Genomic DNA, 23,091 nt, shown 5'->3' with positions numbered 1-23,091 from the left:
ATCAAATTACTGAAATCATGAAAAGGTGACATCACTATTGCCTTACATTAATGAACAGGAATATACATAAATATTCTGAGCACTCACAAATTAAATAGTCCAGAAGAAATGGAAAAATTTCTGGAAACACACAAGCTAGTAAAATTTTAATATACCTAAATTAGTATTTTAATAACTTCCCACAAACTTCAGACCCATATTGCTTCACCATTAAATTCTATCAAACATTTGAAGGAGAATTAATGCAAACTAATTAGAGAAGAAGAAGTAACCTTTCTTAACTCATTCAACCAGGTCAGTATTACTCAGATACAAAACCAAAGTCCACAGGAAAACCACAGACAAATATCCCTTATGAATACAGATACAAGCTCTTCAACAAAATCCTAGCAAGCTGTATCAAGCAACTTATAAATGGACTGAAGGCTTGGTGCACAAAATTCATGCATTGGGCAAGGGGGGAGTGTCCCTAATCCAGGCCTGCACTCTCATGCAGTCTAGGACCCCTTGCTCCTTACTACCTACCTGCTCACTCCTTACTGCTCGGCTCGCTGCTCTTTAGTGCTACCATGGAGGCAGGAGAGGCTCCCACTACCACCACTGTTCTCACCAGCCATGAGCCTGGCTTCTGGCTGAGCAGTGCTCCACCTGTGACCATGAGGGGGCAGCTCCTGCTTTGAGTGTCTGCCCCCTGGTGGTCAGTGTGCATCATAGTGACCATTTGTTCCAGTTGTTCCACCATAACAGTCGCTTAGGCTTTTATTATATATCAATAGATTATACACTATCTTTAAGTGGAATTTATCCCAGGAATATAAATTTGGCTTAACATCCCCAAATCAGTGAATATAGCTCTGCACAGTGGCAGTATTTTAGCCAATGAGCTTTATACAAGGTGTTATTATTGCTAACTGAAAACTTTCCCCCCCAAATCAGTGAAGGATATACAGCATCCTATCTAATAAAAGAGTAATATGCAAATTGACCATTACTCCAACCACAAGATGGCTGCCCCCATGTGAATACAAGATGGCCACCACAAGATGCCTGCCACGGAATGGCATGTGGGAGTGACCAGGCCTGCAAGGGAGGACAGTGGAGGAGATCAAGCCTTCAGGGGAGGGTAGTTAGAGGTGACCAGGCCTGCAGGGGAGGGCAGTTAAGGGTGACCAGTCTGTCAGGGGAGCAGTTAGGCATCAATAAGACTGGCAGGGGAGTGGTTAGAGATGATCAGGCTGGGAGGCAGAAGTGGTTAGGGGAAATCAGGAATGCAGGCAGGGAAGCAGTTGGGAGCCAGCAGTCCTGGAATGTGAGAGGGATGTCTGACTGCCTGGTTAGGCCCCATCCTATTGGGATCAGCCTAAATGGACAGTCGGACATCCCTCAAGGGGTCCCATATTGGAGAGGGTACAGGCTGGGTTGAGGGACAGCCCCCCAGCTCTCTGCATGAATTTCATATACCGGGCCTCTAGTATTAACAATAAAGGACAAATCACACATGATCATCTTAATAGAAGCAAAAACAAACAAACAAACCAACAAAAAACATAGTACATGCTTGAAATCAAAAAAATTTGTTCTGCTTTACCAGTAACTACTGCCATTGTCATATCACTTTGGTTAATTTAAAATCCTGAGGATTAAAATGTATTAGTTATAAACCTCTACAGTGTCTGTTTCCATTTGGTTGTATATGTATGCCAACCTTAAGCAGTAGTTGTTAGGTTCATAAAACTATTGTATTATATTTATACTGAATATGCCTAAATTAAATAAATTATTTTTTCTATAAAATCTTCTTTTGTGGTCCCTGTCTTGGTGTTGGCTGTTATTTATCTCTTCAACCTCATATCTGTCTCTCTCCTTTATATTGACATTCTGCCCGTTCCTACAACCCTGCAGGATCTTTCCCACTTAGAAACCTTTGTACTTGCTGCTTTTTTGTTTTTACCTGAAATGTTCTCCATCAAACTCTGAGTTGTTTTCCTTTTTCATGTTTCATCTTAAAAGCTACTCTCTCAAAGAGGTCTTTTCTGATCACTATGCTTAATGAAATCCCTCCCTACCCATAAACTCCATTTTTTTGGTAGCAAATATTACTGTATGATATTTTCTTTCTTTCTTTCTTTTCTATCTTTCCCCAGTAGACTATAAGGGATGTGACCTCAAATGTCTTATGACTTATGAACCTTAATGAGGTAAAATAATGTCTCAATATTTGTTGAATGAGTAACTGGCTGAATCAACTAAGCAAGCAAATGAGCAAACTCTGATAATATGAGTTCAAAGGAAATGCTTTTTTATTGGTGCTATTGTGGCAAGATTGTTTTTTACTTCCCATTTTCCTAAAGCCTGATACATACCAAGCTCAAGTAATAGAAGGAGACATTTAGCAAAATAACAAAATCAATGACATGCTTGTGTCATCAAAGTCCATACAATATACTGTATATTGAGGGAGCCATTCTGGGAGTGCAGTAGTTTTTATAGTTTGGTAGATATCCTTTCTGCAGTATTCATCCCCGCCTCCCCCCCACCCCCCTTCTACCTTTGCTCCTCCATTAAAATACAAAGATTAGAATTGAGAAGAAGAGGTAGGATTTTATGAGAGGAAAGCTGAGGTGCTAAAGGAATCCAAAGGGGCATGGAAGAAAGAGAGAAGAAAGAGAAAGCCTGAAGGGAAAGAGTTCTGTTTTCTGGTGGGTGAATGAATTCTATTACTATCCGCCTACTGACAAAAGCTGTAATTTCAGGAGCATCTAGAATATTTCCTTAAACATCCTCCTTTCCTTAACCATCAGTTATAATCTGCCTTATCTTTGAAATCTCCTCTTTGTTCTACTCAATTTTACCCACTGTCTACTACTATATATTACTAAAGGCTACTTTATGAATTGTTCTTTAGTTTATTATTTTTCTTTATTGATTAAGGTGTAACATGTGTGTCCTTCTCCCCCCACAATTGAACCCAACCCCCCACACATACCCTTACCCCCCTGGTGTCTGTGTCCATTGGTTAGGCCTATATGCATGCATACAAGTCCTTTGGTTGATCTCTCCGGCTTACCCCCGCCTTCCCCTACCTTCCCTCTGAGGTTTGACAGTCTGATCAATGCTTCTCTTTCTCTGGATCTGTTTTTTGTTCATCAGTTTATGTTGTTCATTATATTCCATAAATGGGTGAGATCATGTGATATTTATCTTTCTCTGACTGGCTTATTTAATATTGCACTTGGAGCAGAACCAATAGTGCCATCCTCCGGTTTCATTTAACACTCCCCCCCCCCCCCACACTAGTGTACATAGTTTTCATGTTCAGGCTTATACTAAGACCATTGTAAGCTCTATGTCTCCACCAATAGATTGTGAGCACTCTGTTGGTAGTTATTGTGCTTTATTAACCTTTGTTTACCAGTACAGGGTCAGACAATGAACAGACAATCAAGTAGTTTTCAATTTTTTAAATTTATTTCTCTCTCTTTTTGCTTCTACTATTATTTTATGCCTTTCCTGCTTTGACCTCCGTCGTATGAGAAGAGAATATTTTTTTCTCCATAATTACTCTGTAACCATATATTTTTCCCAGATAAATTAATCCATTGCTTTTTGTATGAAACAAGTTGCCATTCTGGGCCCATTGAAATTTCAATTTATTGTCAAATCTATACTAAGAAATGTTTGAATTTTGGAGTTAATATTCAGGAGTTTCTGCTCAAGGTACTCAGCTTAAGAGACCTAGCAAGAAATTTCTTTTCTTTCTAAATGGTAGAGAATATATTCCATATTCTACCCTTTCCCTCAAAAAAACCTGTTCTAGTTTTTATATTTTCAAACTCTTGAGTATATGAGGCAGAACACTGCATTGTCCTTTAAACATAGGGAGTTACAACCACCTACATAGCAAAGATAAGAAGACATACATAGATGATTCTCTTGAGTAGTGGAACCCAAAACATCTATATTAATAAAAGTGTAATATGCTATTTAGATCAGTTCGACAGGCCATTTTCCTGATGTCCCACTTCCTTCTGAACAAAGCCATGGTGATGGGGGCTGTGGCAGAGGCAGTTAGGGGCAATAAGGCAGGCAGTGGAGAGCAGTTAGGAATGAGATCACGCTGGCAGGGGTTTAGAGGCTATCAGGCCAGCATGGGAGAGCAGTTGAGGGCAATAAGGCCTGCAGGGGAGGACAGTTGGGGACAACCAGGCTGTCAGGGGAGGGCAGTTGGGGGTGACCAAGCCAGCAGGGGAGAGCAATTGGCGGCATTAGGCAGGCAGGCAAGTGATTGGTCAGGAGCCTTTGGTCCTAGATTGCGACAGTGATGTCTGACTGCCAGTTTAAGCCCGATCCCACAGTCTAACATCCCCTGAGGGGTCCCATATTGGAGAGGGTGTGGGCCGGGCTGACGGACAGCCCTCTGTGCATGAATTCTGTGCACCGGGCCTCTAGTATATACTAAAGATGGAAGGCACTGAGGAAAATTAGAAGACATGAAATCACATTTCACTAATACCCCTGGTATAGTCCTCACTTAATAGTCTTAGAATAGATTTGGGGTAAGGTTGTGAGATGAGTTCTGAGATTTCCATTTCTTCTTGCTGACACTAATTTGAAGATCTACAATTCCAGTTGAGAGCCCTCAATACCCCATAGGCAGCAGCAGATGCTTTGTTTCTAAGGATGAATCACAGAAGACCATAGCCATCTATAGGAGAAAATCTCTAGACCAGAGGTTGTACATTGGTGGTTTGCAAATGTGATTTACTTGATATATACAGTGTTTATAACTTTTGAAATTATTTGTCAAGATCTGAAATTTAGGGAATGTCACATAAAATTTCAGATTTTAAAAATGTGTTTATTGCTTATTTGTTTATTGAACTTGAAAGTTCAATAAGTTTTATGTTTGAATGTATACACTAAGTGTTGCTACTGGGAAATGCAATTAAGCATTATATAACAAACCTTCCTAGGCATTAAAATATTTTATAAATTCTAGATTTATAAAAATATCTATTAATCATAGCTGAAATTGTATGTTGAATTAGAAGTATTTTTGTCAGTGTTTTGAAGAAATTACTGAGGCCAAACAGGGCATACTATGTGGAAAATTTAGATTTCTTATGGTATTTTTTTTTGTAGTTTATGAGAGCACAAACATAAAAATGCCATAGAGTTATGTATAATTTTTCATGATTTCAATGAGAATTTTGTGAATGAAGAACTTTTTGGCATGTTGCCCATTACAAGAAAACCAGGAAATGATTTACTTGAGTAACTGATAAAGTCCTAAGCAGATCACAATTAGTGTGTGTAAAGGTTAATAATATCAGACTGTTATGAAATGTATATTCAAGTTGCAAGGTTTTGTATGGACACAGAGTTTATATTTGTTCATTGGTAAACTCACTAGGAATTATTTGTTTTGTAGTAGAACATTTAAATAGAGGGTATTGTGGACATAACACCAACCCAAAACTTGGATGAAATGGGTGAACAGTATGGTGGTCAACTTCCTTTTATGAGCCCAGGTGCTGGAGTTAAGGCAAGATGTTCACCAAAAATATAAAATCTACTGTGCAAAGAGTTAATCCATGTCTAGAAAGAAAACAAGTCTCTTCCTTTAATATACTGGCTAAAATTAAATAACCTTGACCTTCATTCCCAACTCATTTCCCTTACCCACACCCTTGTTAAAACTAATCTGTACTTAATTCTTTACTTGCCATTGGAATTGTAAATACAAGACCCATCATTAATAACCTGGTGCAGAAAAAAGATAGCAGGTTTATGTTTTTCAAATCAGAATAATAATAAGTTTAAAAATAGTAATTAATTATTGCTATGTCATTTGAGAATTTTCATTTCTTTAAAATTTAAAATATTCCTAGTGTAATTTTTTTAACTTTATCTCATATGGTCACCCTATACTTAATTAAAGAAAATGTGTTACCTTTTGTGGCAGTTAATTTTTTATCTAACTAGCCTGATTTACTAATTTAAGGTACCTTCTGTAAGCATCTCAATTCATGACAATTGCATTATATAATATTTTATCTATTCCTCCCCTTATCCCCACTCTTTACACTCCAAGAGAAGAAAAAAAAAGTTAACAATTTATTAGCAATGCAGAGGACTGTGGGTAATTGAAGGAAGAGACAGCTTTAGGTTCATTTATATGTTCTCAGCATAAACTGTAGTGGTTATACAATGATTGTTTTTAGATGGATGGATACATGTACTTCAGTTGAAGAGAGAACATCTACCCAGAACTCTTGGGATGTATGTGGTATTTTAAACACATGCAAGTTTAGTATAAAAAATAATCATTTTCCTTTCCCTTCAACTTCTTCTTCTTGACCCTTTTATGCCTTAGATGCCTATACAAAAGCTGAAGTGGTTTATTCTTGGACTCTTGGGAAGAACAAATCTGTGGAAGTAGCACAGGACGGCTCTCGCCTGAATCAGTATGATCTGCTGGGCCATGTTGTTGGGACAGATATAATCCGTTCTAGTACAGGTATTTATTTTATTTAACAAGAATTTTTATAATCTGCACCACATACTAGTAACTATCACCCCCATTCCTACCGCCCCACACACACCCCTATCTCTTGCAACAAATAGTCTTTGTATCTGTGAGCTTGTTTTTGTTTTGTTTGTTTTGTTTCAGATTCCACATATAAGTGAGATTATACAATATTTGTCTTTCTCTGTTTAATTTATTTTACTTAGTATAATGCCCTCGATGTCCATCCATGATATCAAAAATGGCAATATTTTCTTCTCTTTATGGCTGAATAACATTTCTTTGTGTATATGTACCACATATTCTTCACCATTCATCTACCCATGGGCACTTACTTTGCTTCCATATATTGGGTATTGTAAATAACGATTCAGTGAACTTAGGAGCGCATATGTTTTTCTAGTTAGTGTTTTTGTTTTCTTTGGCTAAATATCCAGAAGTAGGATTGCTGCATCATGTGGTCATTCTACTTTTAATTTTGGGGGAACTCCCATATTGTTTTACATAGTTGCTGCACTAATTTATATTCCCAACAACAGTGAAGAAGGGTTTCCTTTTCTCCACATCCTCACCAATACTTGTTATTTCTTGTTAGTTATAAATAGCAATATTTTAATAATTATACTGGACATACATTATTATCATCTATTTTAATTACTTTAAATTAAAAAAAAGAGAAGTAAAAAGCCTTCCTTCAATGTCACAGTATTCTTGACAATAATGTGATAAGTATTGCTATCACTGGGAAGTACAGCATTTCATTGTTAAATTCAGTAAAGTAATATTTTTATTTTTAATGACCTCATATATGTGAATCATACTCAATTTAGCCAATCATCTACTATTATTTTATGTGACTTAATGCTATAATCAACACTGTGTAGACCTTTTTTCCATATAGCATTTTATTCCTGTATAATTATCTGCCTAGGATAGAGACGGAATATCAAGATTGCTATTTCAGAAAGTAGACACATTTTTAAAAATTTAATGCATATGAACAAATTTCCATTCTAAAAGGTTAAGCAATTCACACTCCCATTATCAGTGTATGAGCATGCCAATTTCCCTTCAATCTTGGCAATGCATGTGTCACGGGCTGAATTATGTCTCCTCATATGTTGAAGTTCTGACCCCAGTATCTTAGAATGTGACCTTATTGAAAATAGAGTTATCACAGATATAATTAGACTACCTCTCAAATTAGTTTAAAAGCATGATACAAAGTACATCAGTAAAGAGGTGATTTAGTATATTAAAATACATTTGCACAATTCAGTACTCTGCAGCTGTAAAGAAATAATGATGTACTTTATGTGATTATTCATTGCAAATATCTGCAGGATATACTGTTGAGTGAAAAAAATACAGAGCACAGAACACTGAAGGTATATAGGGATATATGTTTGTATAGGAATATTACTTCTAGAAATATACACAAGAAACTGTTAATTGTGGTTAAAGTAGGGAGAAATGAGACAGATGGTTTAGGGCAGCAATGTGAGGGACACTTTGCTGTACACCCTCTGATAACCTTTGATTTAGGTACCACATACATATTATTACATCACATATGTATTATTGTTTTTTATCACTATAAATTACGGATATTCTTTTATGAATTCTGAATATCCTACTCAATGTATATTTACAGGGTACAACATATTAATAGGAAACTGAACTGTAGATTACAGAGAATTACCTATAATCTATGAAAGTTCTATTTTATATGAGTGTCTTTCTCTCAGAATGCTGTCAGTCTTTGGTATGAACTAATTCTAATCAGAGGGCTCCTGCTCTTTGCTGCAGATTCAAACATGTGTTAAATATATAAATAAAAGTCCTCAAAATCTGCGGCTAATTGTTCACACCATTCCCTATTTCAACATTGATTCCATTTCCCCACATTTGGAAATATTTTGCATTAATTTTCTAAGAGGAGGATTTGGGGATCATTATATTCCTCTTCTTTTTAAAAAATATACTTTTATTGATTTCAGAGAGAAAGGAAGAGAGTGAGTAAAAGAGAAAAATATGATCTTATTTTTCCATCTTCCCTGGAAATTTGACCATTCATTAGAATAAGTATATTATGGTCATTGTATACTAGTATATTATGTCTTTAGACATGTAGCAAAGGTTAAGTAAAGACAAAGCAGAAAATAAGAGTGAAAGAGACACAAAAATAACTCTGAAAGATGAGGATTACAAGAATACAGGAGGCAAGATAAAGTTCAAGGAACATAGATAGTTGGAAAAATACCAAACATGAATTTAAGAAATATATATACACTCATTTTATATGAATAAATTTGCCAAGTTCTTAAAGAAGCCCCTTGTGTCATTCACATCCTTAGGAACTAGCTAAATTGTGAATGTGTTTTACATTGTATTCTCAAATATCTGTACACTTAACACAGATGGAGCACAGTAGGATATAGTACAAAGGTAGGGAAAGTTCCCCAAACTATTTAAAGAGTAATCTTTCACAATAAGGCATACAGAAAGGCAGCAATACCAGCAAGACGAGAAGGTAACCATGCTGGTGTGTCTTAGTGGTTGAGCATAACCTTTGAACTAGGAGGTCACTGTTCAATTCCCGGTCGGGCATATGCCTGGGTTGTGGGCTCAGTCCCTAGTGGAGATTGTATAAGATGCAGCCTATCAATGATACGTTCTCATCATTGATGTTTTTATCTTTTACTCACTCTCTCTCTCTCCCTTTCTCTCTGAAATCAATAAAAGTATATTTTTTAAAAAGAAGAGGAGATCATACTCACTGGGCAAAAACTAAAACCCTTTCCTCTAAGAACAGGAACAAGACAGGGATGCCCACTCTCACCACTCCTGTTTGACATAGTACTGGAAGTACTAGCCATTGCAATTAGACAAGAAGAAGAAATAAAAGGCATTCAAATAGGAAAAGAAGAAGTAAAATTATCCTTCTTTGCAGATGACATGATATTGTACATCAAAAACCCAAAAGACTCTAAAAAAAAACTAATTGTCTTAATAAATGAATTTGGCAATGTAGCAGGATACAAAATTAACACCAAGAAATCTATGACATTTCAGTACACCAACAGTAAACTTACAGAAACAGATACTAAAAAAGCAATCCCATTTACCATCACACCAAAAAAACTAAGATACCTAGGAATAAACTTAACTAAGGACATAAAAGACCTATATGAGGAAAACTTCATGACATTGAAAAAAGAGATAGAGATGATGTAAACAGATGGAAGAACATACCATGTTCATGGATTGGTAGAATCAACATCATCAAAATGTCCATACATCCCAAAGCAATTTATAAGTTCAATGCAATCCCCATTAAAATACCAACAGCATACTTCACAGACCTAGAAAGAACTCTCCAAAAATTCATCTGGAACTAAAAAAAGACCCCGAATAGCCACAGTAATCCTGAGAAAGAATAAAGTAGGAGGGATCTCAATACCAGATTTCAAGCTGTATTACAAATGGCATGCTCCCAGAAAAGGGAGTAAACAAGTTAGAAGCAAGAAACCTACCAGAGCAAGAATTCAGAGTAATGATCATAAGATGGCTAAAAAGAATGGAAGACAAATTTGAAAATATGAGTAAAAACCAATAGGAAATGAAGAAGAACCAAGAGGAAATGAAGATGAACCAAGAGGAAATGAAAAATGATATCGCTACTGTACAGAACTCAATAGAAAGCATGAAAAGTAGACTAGAAGAAGCAGAGGACCAAATCAGTGAGCTAGAAGACAAGATGGAAAAAAATACCCAATTAGAGTAGCTTCTAGGGAAAAACAAAATTAAAAAGCAGGAGGAGAGCCTAAGGGAACTTTGGGACAATACAGAAGAATAAAGTAGGAGGGATCTCAATACCAGATTTCAAGCTGTATTACAAAGCCACTGTTCTCAAAACAGCCTGGTATTGGCACAAGAACAGACATATAAATCAATGGAATAGAATAGAGAATCTGAATATCGACCCAAACCTCTAGATTCAATTAATATTTGACAAAGGAGGTACGAACATACAATGGAGTCAAGATAGTCTCTTCAATATATGGTGTTGGGAAAATTGGACAGTCACTTGCAAAAAAAAATGAAACTAGCTCACCAACTTACACCATGCACAAAAATAAACTCAAAATGGATACAGGACTTAAACATAAGACGGGAAACCATAAAAATACTAGAGGCATACACAGGTAGCAAAATCTCTGACATATGCCAAAAGAACTTCTTTACTGATACTGCCCCTAGAGTAATGGGAGCTAAAGAGAAAATAAACAATGGGACTACATCAAAATAAAAAGCTTTTTTACGGCAAAAGAAACCATCAACAAAACAACAAGAAAGCCCATGGTGTGGGAGAACATATTTGCTAATAACACCACTGATAAAGGTTTAATCTCCAACATTTACAGACAGCTTATACAACTAAATAAAAGGAAGATGAATGATCCAATTAAAAAATGGGCAATGGACCTAAATAGAATATTTTCAAAAGAAGACAGAAGGCCAAAAGGCACATGAAAACATGCTCAAAGTCACTAATTTGATGCAAATCAAAACAACAATGTGGTACTATCTCACATCTGTCAGAATGACTAACATCAACAAATCAACAAATGACAAGTGTTGACGAGCTTGTGGAGAAAAAGGAACCCTCGTGCACTGCTGGTGGGAATGCAGACTGGTGCAACCACTGTGGAGAACAGTATGGAGCTTCTTCAAAAAACTGAAAATGGAACTCCCATTTGACCCAGTAATACCACTCTTAGGAATATATCCCAAGAAGCTAGAAACACCAATCAGAAAGGATATATGCACCCCTATGTTCATAGCAGCACAATCTACAATAGCTAGGATTTGGAAACAGCCTATCAGCAGATGATTGGATAAAAGAAAAAACTATGATACATCTACACAATGAAATTCTATGCTGCCATAAAAAAGAAGGAATTCTCAACATTTGCTGCAACCTGGATGGAATTGGAGAACATCATGTGTGTGTGTCCCTCAGCACAGCCTGCGCCCTCTCCAATCTTGAGGGATGGAATTGGGCCTAAACAGGAGTCCGACATCCCTCTCACAATCCAGGACTGCTGGCCCCCATCATGCTGAGTGAAATAAGCCAGTCAATGAAAGAGAAACACCACATGGCCTCACTCACTTATGGATAATAAAGAACATTATAAACTGACGAACAAAACAATAGATACAGAGACAGTAAAGCAACAGATTGTCAAATTACAGTGGGGAGGGTAGGGAGATATGGGGGAGATAAGAGATCAACCGAAGGACTTGTATGCATGCAGATAAGCATAACCAAAAGTTATCCTTCTTTTAAATTTTTTTTTTACTGTTTCACTTCATTACTGCTCTTATGTGTCCAATTTTCCCAAGCCCCTTAGACCTTGGAAACTGCCATTCTCAGCATCCAGTCGCCATGGCCCCTGAGAATCAAAACCCACTAGCCTAGAACAAAACCGCCTGCAGACCACGGCAATTCCCTAAAGAATGTCAAGCAAGCTAATAGAGCTCACAGCACAGACACAACCGGACATATTTGTTCCCCCGGGGATTGCTGTCAGTCCCATGATGTTTGACTCCAAGGGTGGGGCTGTGGTGTATATTGACAGCAGAGACGCTGCTCTAGGCTGAATGGCCAGCTTGTAAAGTTTTTTGCGTTTCCAGCCAAGTGGTCCGCAGGTTTCGATTCCATCTCCGTCCCTCCTCCCCCGCTACACACCAGAAATTGCCGCAAATGCGCGGCATCTCTACCGGCTTGTCTGGCATAATTGCCTTTATGTGGTAGGCCATTGGGACTGTATTGGGGTAACATTGCCTAGTAAAATTATACAGGTATCAGGCATACAATTCTATAATTATATTTGATTCCCAGGAATGGCATGATTAGCAGGGAGGGGGGCGGGGGGCGGAGCAGCGGGTGATCGGTATGCGGGGGTGGGGGGGTGGGGGTGGAGTTATGTGGAGGAAGGGAGCTGCAACAGTTGTTTTAACCAGCAGGGGTCACCCTTTGAGCGCATTAAGATTCCAAAGAATATGGGACTTTTGATTGGCCCACCACCATTGCTCAAAGGCCGTACTAGAATTTTACTATTGGCCAGACCTCCGTTGTTGGGCGGGACCTCCATCTATACTGTTCAGATCTGGTTGCCAAAACTGCAGGCTGTTCTCAGAGGTTGGATTTCTAAGCATGGAAGGCAGACCTCTAGACTCTCATCAGAAGAGATTGCAATATGGCAGTGATGACTGTAAGTCCCCCCATACTCCCTTCTTTGTTCTTAGCTGACAGGTTTAGCATTATATATGGGGCACAATTTTCCCAGTATGCCCCATGTATAAGGTGACCACTTTTGGCGGGACAGTTTTGATTTCTAACAATTTGTCCCGCGACCCTCAGCGGTTTAAAAAAGTCCCGATTTTTTGAAAGCATGCGTGACAAGCTAGGGAACGGTGGGAGAACGGGAAGGGAATATATGGTTTTCGGTGGCCATGTGGCTATTAGCCATGATATGAGTTTTATATTATTTTTGTTAATTTTATAATGTTAAACTTTAACAATAACAGATAATTGTTGAGAACTGATTATCGAGAACTGTTTATCAAAGTTCACATTGTTGATCATTTGTTAAAATTCGACCACCATTGTTTGGACTTAATGAACAATGGCATTTTTTGGGGATTGGCAACAACGAAAATGTTTGTAACTGTTTCTCAGACGATACACATCGTACTGCGTGCTAGTAAGCTAGTTAAACAAGTGATGTCCTTACAAATCAGCTATTCAGATAATTTAGGTAAGTGATTTTATTTATTTATTTCATAAATACATAAATTTTCTTGAATTTAGCAGACAGTACTCGTATTATTTATATTTTATAGTGGCAGTAAAAAGTCTATTGCCAGCCTTGAAAGTGACACTTCTGAATATACATAATTTTTTTAATTTATTATATTTGTAGATTGTACTTATCCTGAAATTAAAAAAAATATATTACAATACTATTTTTGCATTCTATGAAAATTTTTGTTGCTCCATATAGATCAAATATTTAATCAAGGACCCCTCGCCCCTACCTCCCTCCTCCCCCACCAACTCCAGGAAAATGCCCTGAAATACAGGTAAGTGTCTATTTGCCATGATCTCTCCTTTCCCCACTGGATAAACATTAGATCCAGAGGAACCTGCTAGGTGCAGCACTGAGTGGATGTCTTGGGGGAGAGGGGACAAGGCAACAAAATGAAATAAAAATTCTTTTACCCTTTTAATGTGGCTTTGTTTTATGCTCTAAGAAGGCACTTCAGCCTTATTTCCAGGTTCTGTTATTTTCAAAAAGGCATTCTTGTTTGTGGATAGTTGTGAATTCATATTTTTGTGATTGGATAATAGAGCCTATATGTCCTTCTCCACCATTGTGCTGATTTTAATTACACTCTTTGATTCTTTGGAAAGAGAGAAAGAGAAATTGAAGGAAAGAAGGATATAGAAAGAAAGGATTGAATAACATATATTCAGTTATTTAAGGCAAATGCATAATTTGATAAGATTTTGCAAAGCCCACTTGCTTTGCCTTTTATATCCAGAGAATATATATACATAATTTATGAATAATATTTTCTAAGTATTTTATTTATTAAATTTTGTAGATTATGATATAGGTCAATAGACAGAAATTTAAGGGTGTGAGCCTAAGCTGGGAAAAGGGGGAAATTGTCCATGCTAATCAAAGTCCAATTATCATTAAAAATAAATCCTCAATCCCTTCTCAGTGGAAAAAGAGTGAAGAAAGGCAGGGAGAAAAAGAAATATAAATGGATATAGACAGGAAAGAGGTGGAGAGAGAGAAGGCGTGTGTGTGGAACAAGGATACAAATAAAAAGATTGGAAAATAAACAGAGGGAAAGAAAAGAGAGAAACTCCAAAGGTATAATAAAGAACACATTCCATAATTTTGTATGAGAATTATTTGCTAAATTTAAAAAGCCTTATTTTTCTTTCTTTTTTTATTGATTATGGTATCACATAATTATCTTCATCCCCCCCATTCCCATCCCAAACCCCTCCCCACATATGGCCCCACCCCCCAGTTGTCCATGGCCACTGTTTAGGCTTATATGCATGCACAGAAATTCTTTGGTTGATCTCTTCCCCTTACTCCCACCCTCCCCTACCTTCCCTCTGAGGTTTGAAAGTCTGATCGCTGCTTCTCTTTCTCTGGGTCTGTTTTTGTTCATCAGTCTATGTTCGTTATTTCCTCTAGATGTGTGAGATCATGTGATCCAAGAAATACCCTTGTAAGAACCGAAACTGAGACGAGCCATCATGGTTATTATACTGAGAGGCATATGAATCAGTCTGTAGTGAGTTCCTTTCTGGGCCAACAGTTCTTTTGAGTCCCAATTTCAATGTTAAACAGTTCCTTATGTGTACATGTCAGCCATGATATTTCAGATCTGGTTGGTGGACAAATGGTGGTGATGCAGGTCTGACCATCTCTGGTTTGATCCTGGGCATCCTTCAGCGACAAGCAGCTGTTGTCTGCTGGTATGGCGAGATGTTGTCAGCGTCTTCCATCTCTGAATTGTGTCTCTTCTGTCTTCATGGCTGGAGCACTTCTGTCTATTCCTCTCCGTTGCAGGAATCCAGATGGTCTCGGAGTTGTTTTCTGAAAATATACAAGCATATTCTCAACCAAAAGTTAATAAAGGGATATTTTCTATAAATTTGACTCGAGATCCTTATTTATTTATTTATTTATTTAGTTAGTTAGTTAGTTAGTTAGTTATTTTTGCCTAAATGCTTTTCCTCTGGTTTGTTTTGGCACCATGTGTATTTTCTTTTATTTCTTTCAAAACTATATTTTATTGATTTTGTACACAGAGGAAGGGAGAGAGATACAGAGTTAGAAGCATCAATGAGATAGAGTCATAGATCAGCTGCCTCTTGCACACACCCCACTGGGGATATGCCCGCAACCAAGGTACATGCCCTTGACCGGAATCAAACCTGGGACCCTTCAGTCCCCAAGCTGACACTATCCATTGAGCCAAACCGGTCCCGGCACCATGTGTGTATTTTCATGGGTATCTTGCTGTTATTGTTTCAAATGAAGGTTAATTTCCTAAAGTAAATTTTTTAGATGTAATTTACTTGCAGGATATTTTTCTTTACATGATATTTTTCCACTGTCACCCCCTTTTTTAAATTTAAATAATAGGAGGCTTTTGGAAATTTTATAATGTAGTCTTGATAGCCTTTACATTTTAATTATTTGCGCTAAACTATGACTGTTTTAGGTTCGTTACATGTTACGCAATTTTACAATGAGACGCTCGGCCAATAAGAATTTTTGTTAACACTTTAGGAACAGCTTTTTGTACAGTACAATCAGTTTTTCTAGAATATTCACTTATTTTCATTAGCCAATTTAATTTCCTCTGAGAAATTGGCTATTATTCAACTGTCAAACTCAACACTCTAACAACAATCTTATTTACCATGTGTGTATTATTGGAAAGGATTATTTCCCTTCTTGAGAAGGGCCTGTGTATTCCTGCTACTAGGCTGGCCTTGGATATTAAAAACCCACTTGCCCACACCATGGGTACAAGACCTCTCAAACAAGTCTTGTTGCAGTGAGAGGGCAGCTGCTGTCAGCCAGGTCTCTGTCTGTTACCTGGGTCCCAATTTGAGCTGTGCATGGGAAGCAAAGCAGCTATGGGAGCAGAAGACCTTCCTCAGAAGGGGTGAATGTTCAACGTTGGGGGGGGGGGTGAGGATCTGTGCCCCACCTCTGTTGACCCCCAAATTCTCTCCTGATGGTCCCTCTGCTACTGTGCTTGTCTTAGGTTGTTCCTTCCCTGAGGAATCTTACCCGTCTCTGGATAACCAGCCATCCTCCAGGGCCAAGCAGGGTGATGTGAGGTTTAGTTCTGTCTCCTTGGTAGCCTATGCCCCCATGGGATCCACACTCAGCACCTGCCTTGGGAACCCCTCAACTGCTGGTGAGACCCAGGCACTGATCTCATATTTTGGGGAACCCATGTTTCTTCTCCAGAGAGGGCCCAGCTCACTCCACTGGGGGAGAGAGAGATCCATGGTACCAGCCACCATGATGCTTCAGCCTCAGCATGAACTAAAAGCTCAGGCAACAGCTGTGGGTATCTGGACCACGAGAAGAGGGTCACTCTTGGCCAAAAGGGCAAGAGGGGCCAATATAGAATGCTCAGGTGCCTTCCTAGGGGGCCCTCTACACAGTGGAAGGGATTAAATCCTTTCATGTCCTTTTTAATTTGATGCCAGACATTCAAAGGATTGGTTTGTAAGTTTCTTTGGGATAACTACATTATGCTGTTGTAATTCTTAAATATATAGAGATGTGTTACCTTTGTCTACAAGCACCAAAAAAAAAATGATTTTTTTTGATACCCAAGGATGTGAGGTACTATTATAGGTAATGGGGATAAGCCAAATCTGGGAAAAATTATAATGACCTTGTAGAATAATATCATGTAAGGATATTCTTTGCTCTAGGCCATGGCAATTCCATTTTAAACTAGCTGTCAAATTCTTTTTGTATAGACAAGGTATTTGTTACATTTTCTGCACCTCTCCCAGGAGGAAGTAGTGATGATCCCTTCTTTGGTGTCCTCATAAGCCAGAAACCTCTCTTTTAATTTTACACACAAAGGAGCAGTGGTTTGATTTTGTGTCATACAGAAGGGAAGCTGGGTAGTGACCCCTATGTAATTATACCTCCTTGCCCCACCCATGGTCCTCCTGGATGACCAAGGTGTTTGGTATCATCAGTGAGTACTTTGGGCAAGGGAGGCGGGGCGGGGGGGGGGGAGATCAGCCCACATAAGGGCTCCCACCCGTGAAAGATTAGGAATATAAGTCCAGAAATACTTACCGAATAGCCCCAGGTTATATTACCATACAGTTGATGACTACTAGCATGGCAGTAAAGACATTCTCAGGTGTTCTTGGTTACCTCACGCTTTCTTCCCTTATTTTTTTAAAATATTATTATTATTATTATTATCATTATTATTATTATTATTATTATTATTATTATTTTACATATGTGTTCTTATCTCCCCATTATCCTCTACCCTCCACTCATACTCCACCCCCCTGTTATCTGTGGCCATTGATGAGGCTCATATGTACACAAGTCCCTTGGTTGATTTCTCCCCCTTACTCCCAGCAATCCCCTCCTTCCCTGAGGTTTGAGGTTCTGATCATCGTTACTCAGTCTTTGGGTCTGTTGTTGTTCATCATTCTATGCTGTTCATTACATTCCACAAATGAGTGAGATCATGTGATGTTTATCTTTTTCTGCCTGGCTTATTTCACTTAGCATAATGCTCTCCATCTCCATCCATGTTGCTGCAAATGGTAGGAACTCCTTTTTTACCACAGCGTAGTATTCCATTGTGTAGATGTACCACAGTTTTTTAATCCATTCATCTGCTGATGGGCATTTAGGCTGTTTCCAAATCTTAGCTATGGTGAATTGTGCTGCTATGAACATAGGAGTGCATATATCCTTCCTGATTCGTGTTTCTAGTTTCTTGGGATATATTCCTAGAAGTGGGATCATTGGGTCAAATGGGAGTTCCATTTTCAGTTTTTTAAGGAAACTCTATACTGTTCTCCACTGTGGCTGCACCAGTCTACATTCTCATCAGCAGTGTAAAAGAGTTCCTTTTTCTCCGCATCCTTGCTAACACTTGTCATTTGATGATTTGTTGATGATAGCCATTCTGACAGGTGTGAGATGGTACCGCATTGTTGTTTTGATTTGCATCTCTCTGATGATTAATGACTTTGAGTATGTTTTCATATGTCTCTTGGCCTTCCTTCTGTCTTCTTTTGAAAAGTATCTATTTAGATCAGTTGCCCATTTTTTTGATTGGGTTGTTTATCTTCTTTTTGTTAAGTTGTATGAGTTCTCTGTAAATGTTGGAGATTAAACCCTTATCATTGATATTGTTGGCAAATATGGTTTCACATGCAGTGGGGTTTCTTGTTGTTTTACTGATGGTTTCCTTTGTTGTGAAAAAGCTTTTTATTTTGACCTAGTCCCATTTTTTTATTTTCTTTTTAGCTTCCATTGCCCTAGGAGCAGTATCAGTGAAGTTCTTTTGGCATATGTCTGAGATTTTGCTGCCTGTGGATTCCTCTAGTATTTTTATGGTTTCCCGTCTTATGTTTAAGTCCTGTATCAACTTTGAGTTTATTTTTGTGTATGGTATAAGTTAGTGGTCTAGTTTCATTTTTTTTTGCATGTATCTATACAATTTTCCCAGCACCTTTTATTGAAGAGACTGTCTTGACTCCATTGTATGTTCACGCCTTCTCTGTTAAATATTGAGCATAGTGGTTTAGGTCAATATCTGGATTCTCTATTCTATTCCATTGGTCTATATGTCTGTTCTTGTGCCAGTACCAGGCTGTTTTGAGAATGGTGGCTTTGTAATGCAGCTTGAAATCTGGTATTGAGATCCCTCCTACTTTATTCTTCTTTCTCATGATTGCTGTGGCTATTCGGGGTCATTTTTTTTTATTTTTTATTGTTCCAGATGAATTTTTGGAGAGTTCTTTCTAGGTCTGTGAAGTATGCTTTTGATATTTTAATGGAGAGTACATTGAGTCTATAGATTGCTTTGGGAAGTATGGACATTTTGATGATGTTGATTCTACCAATCCATGAACATGGTATGTTCTTCCATCTGTTTACATTAGGGGTGTCGAACTCAATCAGAGAAGGGGCCAAAATCTAAAATCCAGCCTAAATCGCGGGCTGAATGGTTTACTGAACATTGTGAACATGTTTCCATTGTGATGGAAACACAGCAGAGTGCAGTGATGACAGCGCGGTGCGGGCCACACTGCAAGGCCTGGCAGGACGGATTTGGCCCGCGGGCCTTGTGTTTGACACATGTGGTTTACATCTTCCTCTATCTCTTTTTTCAGTGTCGTGTAGTTTTCCACATATAAGTCTTTTAGTTAGGTATCTTATTTTTTTTTTTTGGTGCAATGGTAAATGTGATTGCTTTTTTAGTCTCTCTTTCTGTAAGTTCACTATTGGTGTATAGAAATGCCATATGTTTCTTGGCATTGATTTTGTATTCTGCTACCTTGCAGAATTCATTTAAGTCTAATAATTTTTTTGATGGAGTCTTTAGGGGTTTATATGTACAGTTTCATGTCATCTACAAATAAGGACAGTTTTACTTCTTCTTTTCCAATTTGGATGCCTTTTATTTCTTCTTGTTGTCTGATCGCAATGGCTATACTTCCAGCACTATATTGAACAGGTGTGGTGAGAGTGGGCATCCCTGTCTTGTTCCTGTTCTTAGGGAAATGGTTTTAGTTTTTGCCTATTGAGTATGATGTTGGTTGTGGGTTTGTCATATATGGCTTTTATTATGTTGAGGTACGATCCTTCTCACCTTGCTGAGAATTTTTATCAAGAAAGGGTGTTGGATTTTTGTCAAATGATTTTTCTGCATCAGTTTATATGACTATATAGTTTTTATCTCTCAATTTCTTTATGTGATGTATCATGTTTATTGATTTGTGAATATTGTACCATCCTTGCATCCCCAGGATAAATCCTACTTGGTCATGATGTGTGATCTTTTTGATGTATTGCTGGATTCGAGTTGCTAGAATTTTGTTGAGGATTTTGGCATCTATGTTCATGGGGGATATTGTCCTGTAATTCTCTTTCATTGTGTTGTCCTTCTCTGGTTTTGGTATTAGGGTGATGCTGGATTCATAAAAAGAGCTTGGAAGTATTCCTTCCTTCTGAATTTTCTGGAATAGTCTGAGAAGGATAGGTTTTAGTTCTTTCTAAAATGTTTTGTAAAATTCCCCTGTGAATTTTACTGACACCAGGCTTTTGTTTGCTGGAAGCTTTTTAATGACTGTTTCAATTTCTCCCATAGTTATCAGCCTATTGAGATTTTTAGACTCTTCCTGAGTAAGTTTTGGAAAGTTGTGTCTTCCTAGGAATATGTCCATTTCCTCCAGGTTGTCTAGTTTGTTAGAATAGAGTTGTTCATATTATTTTTTAACTATCCTTTATATTTCTGTGGGGGTCTGTTGTTATTTCATCTCTTTCATTTCTGATTTTCTTTATTTGCGTCCTCTCTCTTTGCTTCTTGGTGAGCCTGGCTAGAGGTTCATCAATCTTGTTTATCCTTTCAAAGAACCAGCTCTTGTTTTTGTTGATCTTTTGTATTGTTTTTTGTTGTTGTTGTTGTTTTTGTTTTTTGATTTTTTGTTTTGTTTTGTTTTTATGTCATTCATTTCTGTTTTGATCTTTATTATTTCCTTCCTTCTGCTCACTGTGGGCTTTTCTTATTGATCCATTTCTAATTCTTTGAGTTGTTGAATTAGATGATTTATTACCATTTTTTCTTGTTTTTTGAGGTAGGCCTGTAGAGCTATACCCTTCCCTCTCAGGACTGCTTTCATTGTGTCTCATAGGATTTGCAATTTTGTGTTTTTATTGTCATTAATCTCCAGGATGTTTTTAATTTCTTCTTTGATCTCATTGATAGCCCAATCATTGTTTAGTAGCATGCTATTCAGCTTCCAAGTGTTTGATTTTTTTGGAATGTTTTTATTGTAGTTCATTTCTAATATTATGCCATTTTGTTCTGAGAAAATGCTTGATATGATTTAAGTCTTTTTTAATTTGGGGAGACTTTGCTTGCTACCCAATATGTGGTCTGTTTTTGAGAATGTTCCATGAGCACTTGAGAAGAATGTATATTCCATGGCTTTGGGGTGAAATTTTCTGAAGATGTCAATTATGTCCATCTGGTCTAGTATGTTATTTAGAATTGCTGTTTCTTTGTTGATTTTTTGTGCAGAGGATTTATCCATTGATGTCAGTGGTGTATTAAAGTCCCCTACTATGATTGTATTGATGTCGATTTCTCCCCTGATATCTTCCAGAAGATATTTTATGCATTTGGGTGCTCCTGCATTGGGTGCGTATATGTTTACCAGAGTTATATCTTCTTGCTGAATTGCTCCCTTTAGTATTATGTAGTGGCCTTTCTTATCTCTTGTTATAGCCTTTACTTTGAGGTCTATTTTATCTGATATAAGTATCACAACCCCAGCTTTTTTTTCATTTCTGTTTGCCTAAAAAATGTTTTTCCATCCCTTCACTCTCAGTCTGTGTGAATTCTTTGCTCTAAGGTGGTTTTTTTTGTAGACACCAGATATATGGGTCATGTTTTCTTATCCATTCAGCTAACATATGTCTTTTGATTGGTGCATTTAATCCATTTACATTTAAAGTTATTATTGATAAGTACCTGTTTGATGTCATATTTTTCCTTAGTGTTTGTGTTTATTCCTGCCTTTCTCTTTCTTCTTTTTACAGTAGTCCCTTTAGCTTTATTTATTTATTTATTTATTTATTTATTTATTTTGCATTTCTGGCTTGGTAGTGATAAACTCTCTTGCCCTTTTTTGTCTGTGAAGCTTCTGATCCCACCTTCAATTTTGAATGATAGCCTTGCTAGTATACTCTTCTTGGATTCAGTCCCTTTGTTTCGCATTACTTTGTATATTTCATTCCATTCCCTCTGACCTGGTGTGTTTCTGTTGAGAAATCAGTTGCTATTCTAATAGGAGATCTCTTGTATATAACTTTCTGTCTCTCTCTTGCAGCCTTTAAGATTCTTGCTTTCTCATTGGTGTTTGTCAATTTAATTATGATGTGTCTTGGTGTCGGTCTTTTGGGATTCAACTTGGGACTCTGTACTTCTTGGACTTGGATAGTTTTTTCTTGCCAATATCAGGGAAGTTTTCTGTCATTATTTCTTCCAGCAGGTTTTTTATTCCTTGTTCTTCTTCTTCTTTTATCTCTATTATTCTAATGTTGTTTCACTTTGTGTTGTCCCAAAGCTCCCTTAAGCTCTCCTCTTGCTTTTTAAGTCTTCTTTCCAGTTGCTGCTGTGTTTGTGTGTTTTTTTCCTACCCTGTCTTCTACTTTGCTAATGCGGTCCTTGGCCTCTTCTAGTCTACTTTTTAAGCCTTTCACTGTGTTTTTTATTGCAGCTATGTCGTTCTTCATCTCCTCTTCGCATTTTTTCATGTTGGTGACATTCTCATTCAGCTTCTTAAAGGTCTCATTGAGTTGTGTGTATTTGTCCTCCAGCTGTTTAAACATCCTTATGACCATTACTCTGAATTCTGTCTCTGATAAGCTGCTAACTTCGAATTCATTTATTATAACTTCCTTTCTGATGACTCCCCTTTTCCTTTCCTTTGGGGATTGGCTTTTTGTCTTCCCATGTTTTTCTGTAGTGTTTTAATTGTAGATTCAATTGCCTTGTTCCCCAGGTTCCTTTGGGGATGGTGCTACTGGTGTAATCTCTCAGTTCTCCTGGGTTTGGTGATCTAGTGTAGCTCCCTTCTCAAGCTATTTGGGTTCTCTTGATGTAGGTCTGTAAGCTTGGGAGGGACAACTGTGGTGTCTACAAATCAGCCTTTGTGG

The 23,091-nt window shown here is 37.7% G+C and overlaps 1 protein-coding gene across 1 annotated transcript in view; it reads left to right on the top strand.

Moving 5' to 3' along the window:
• GABRA3 (gamma-aminobutyric acid type A receptor subunit alpha3) overlaps positions 1-23,091 on the top strand; it is a 206,284-nt gene that overhangs the window by 127,553 nt on the left and 55,640 nt on the right. The window contains exon 7 of the mRNA XM_036413166.2: positions 6,377-6,520. Coding sequence (XP_036269059.1) covers positions 6,377-6,520 — 144 coding nt within the window. The remainder of the gene's footprint in view (positions 1-6,376; positions 6,521-23,091) is intronic.

The sequence above is a fragment of the Pipistrellus kuhlii genome, unplaced genomic scaffold, assembly GCF_014108245.1.
Source record: "Pipistrellus kuhlii isolate mPipKuh1 unplaced genomic scaffold, mPipKuh1.p scaffold_m20_p_49, whole genome shotgun sequence".
NCBI lineage: Eukaryota > Metazoa > Chordata > Mammalia > Chiroptera > Vespertilionidae > Pipistrellus > Pipistrellus kuhlii.
This window is presented reverse-complemented; position numbering and strand designations above follow the sequence as displayed.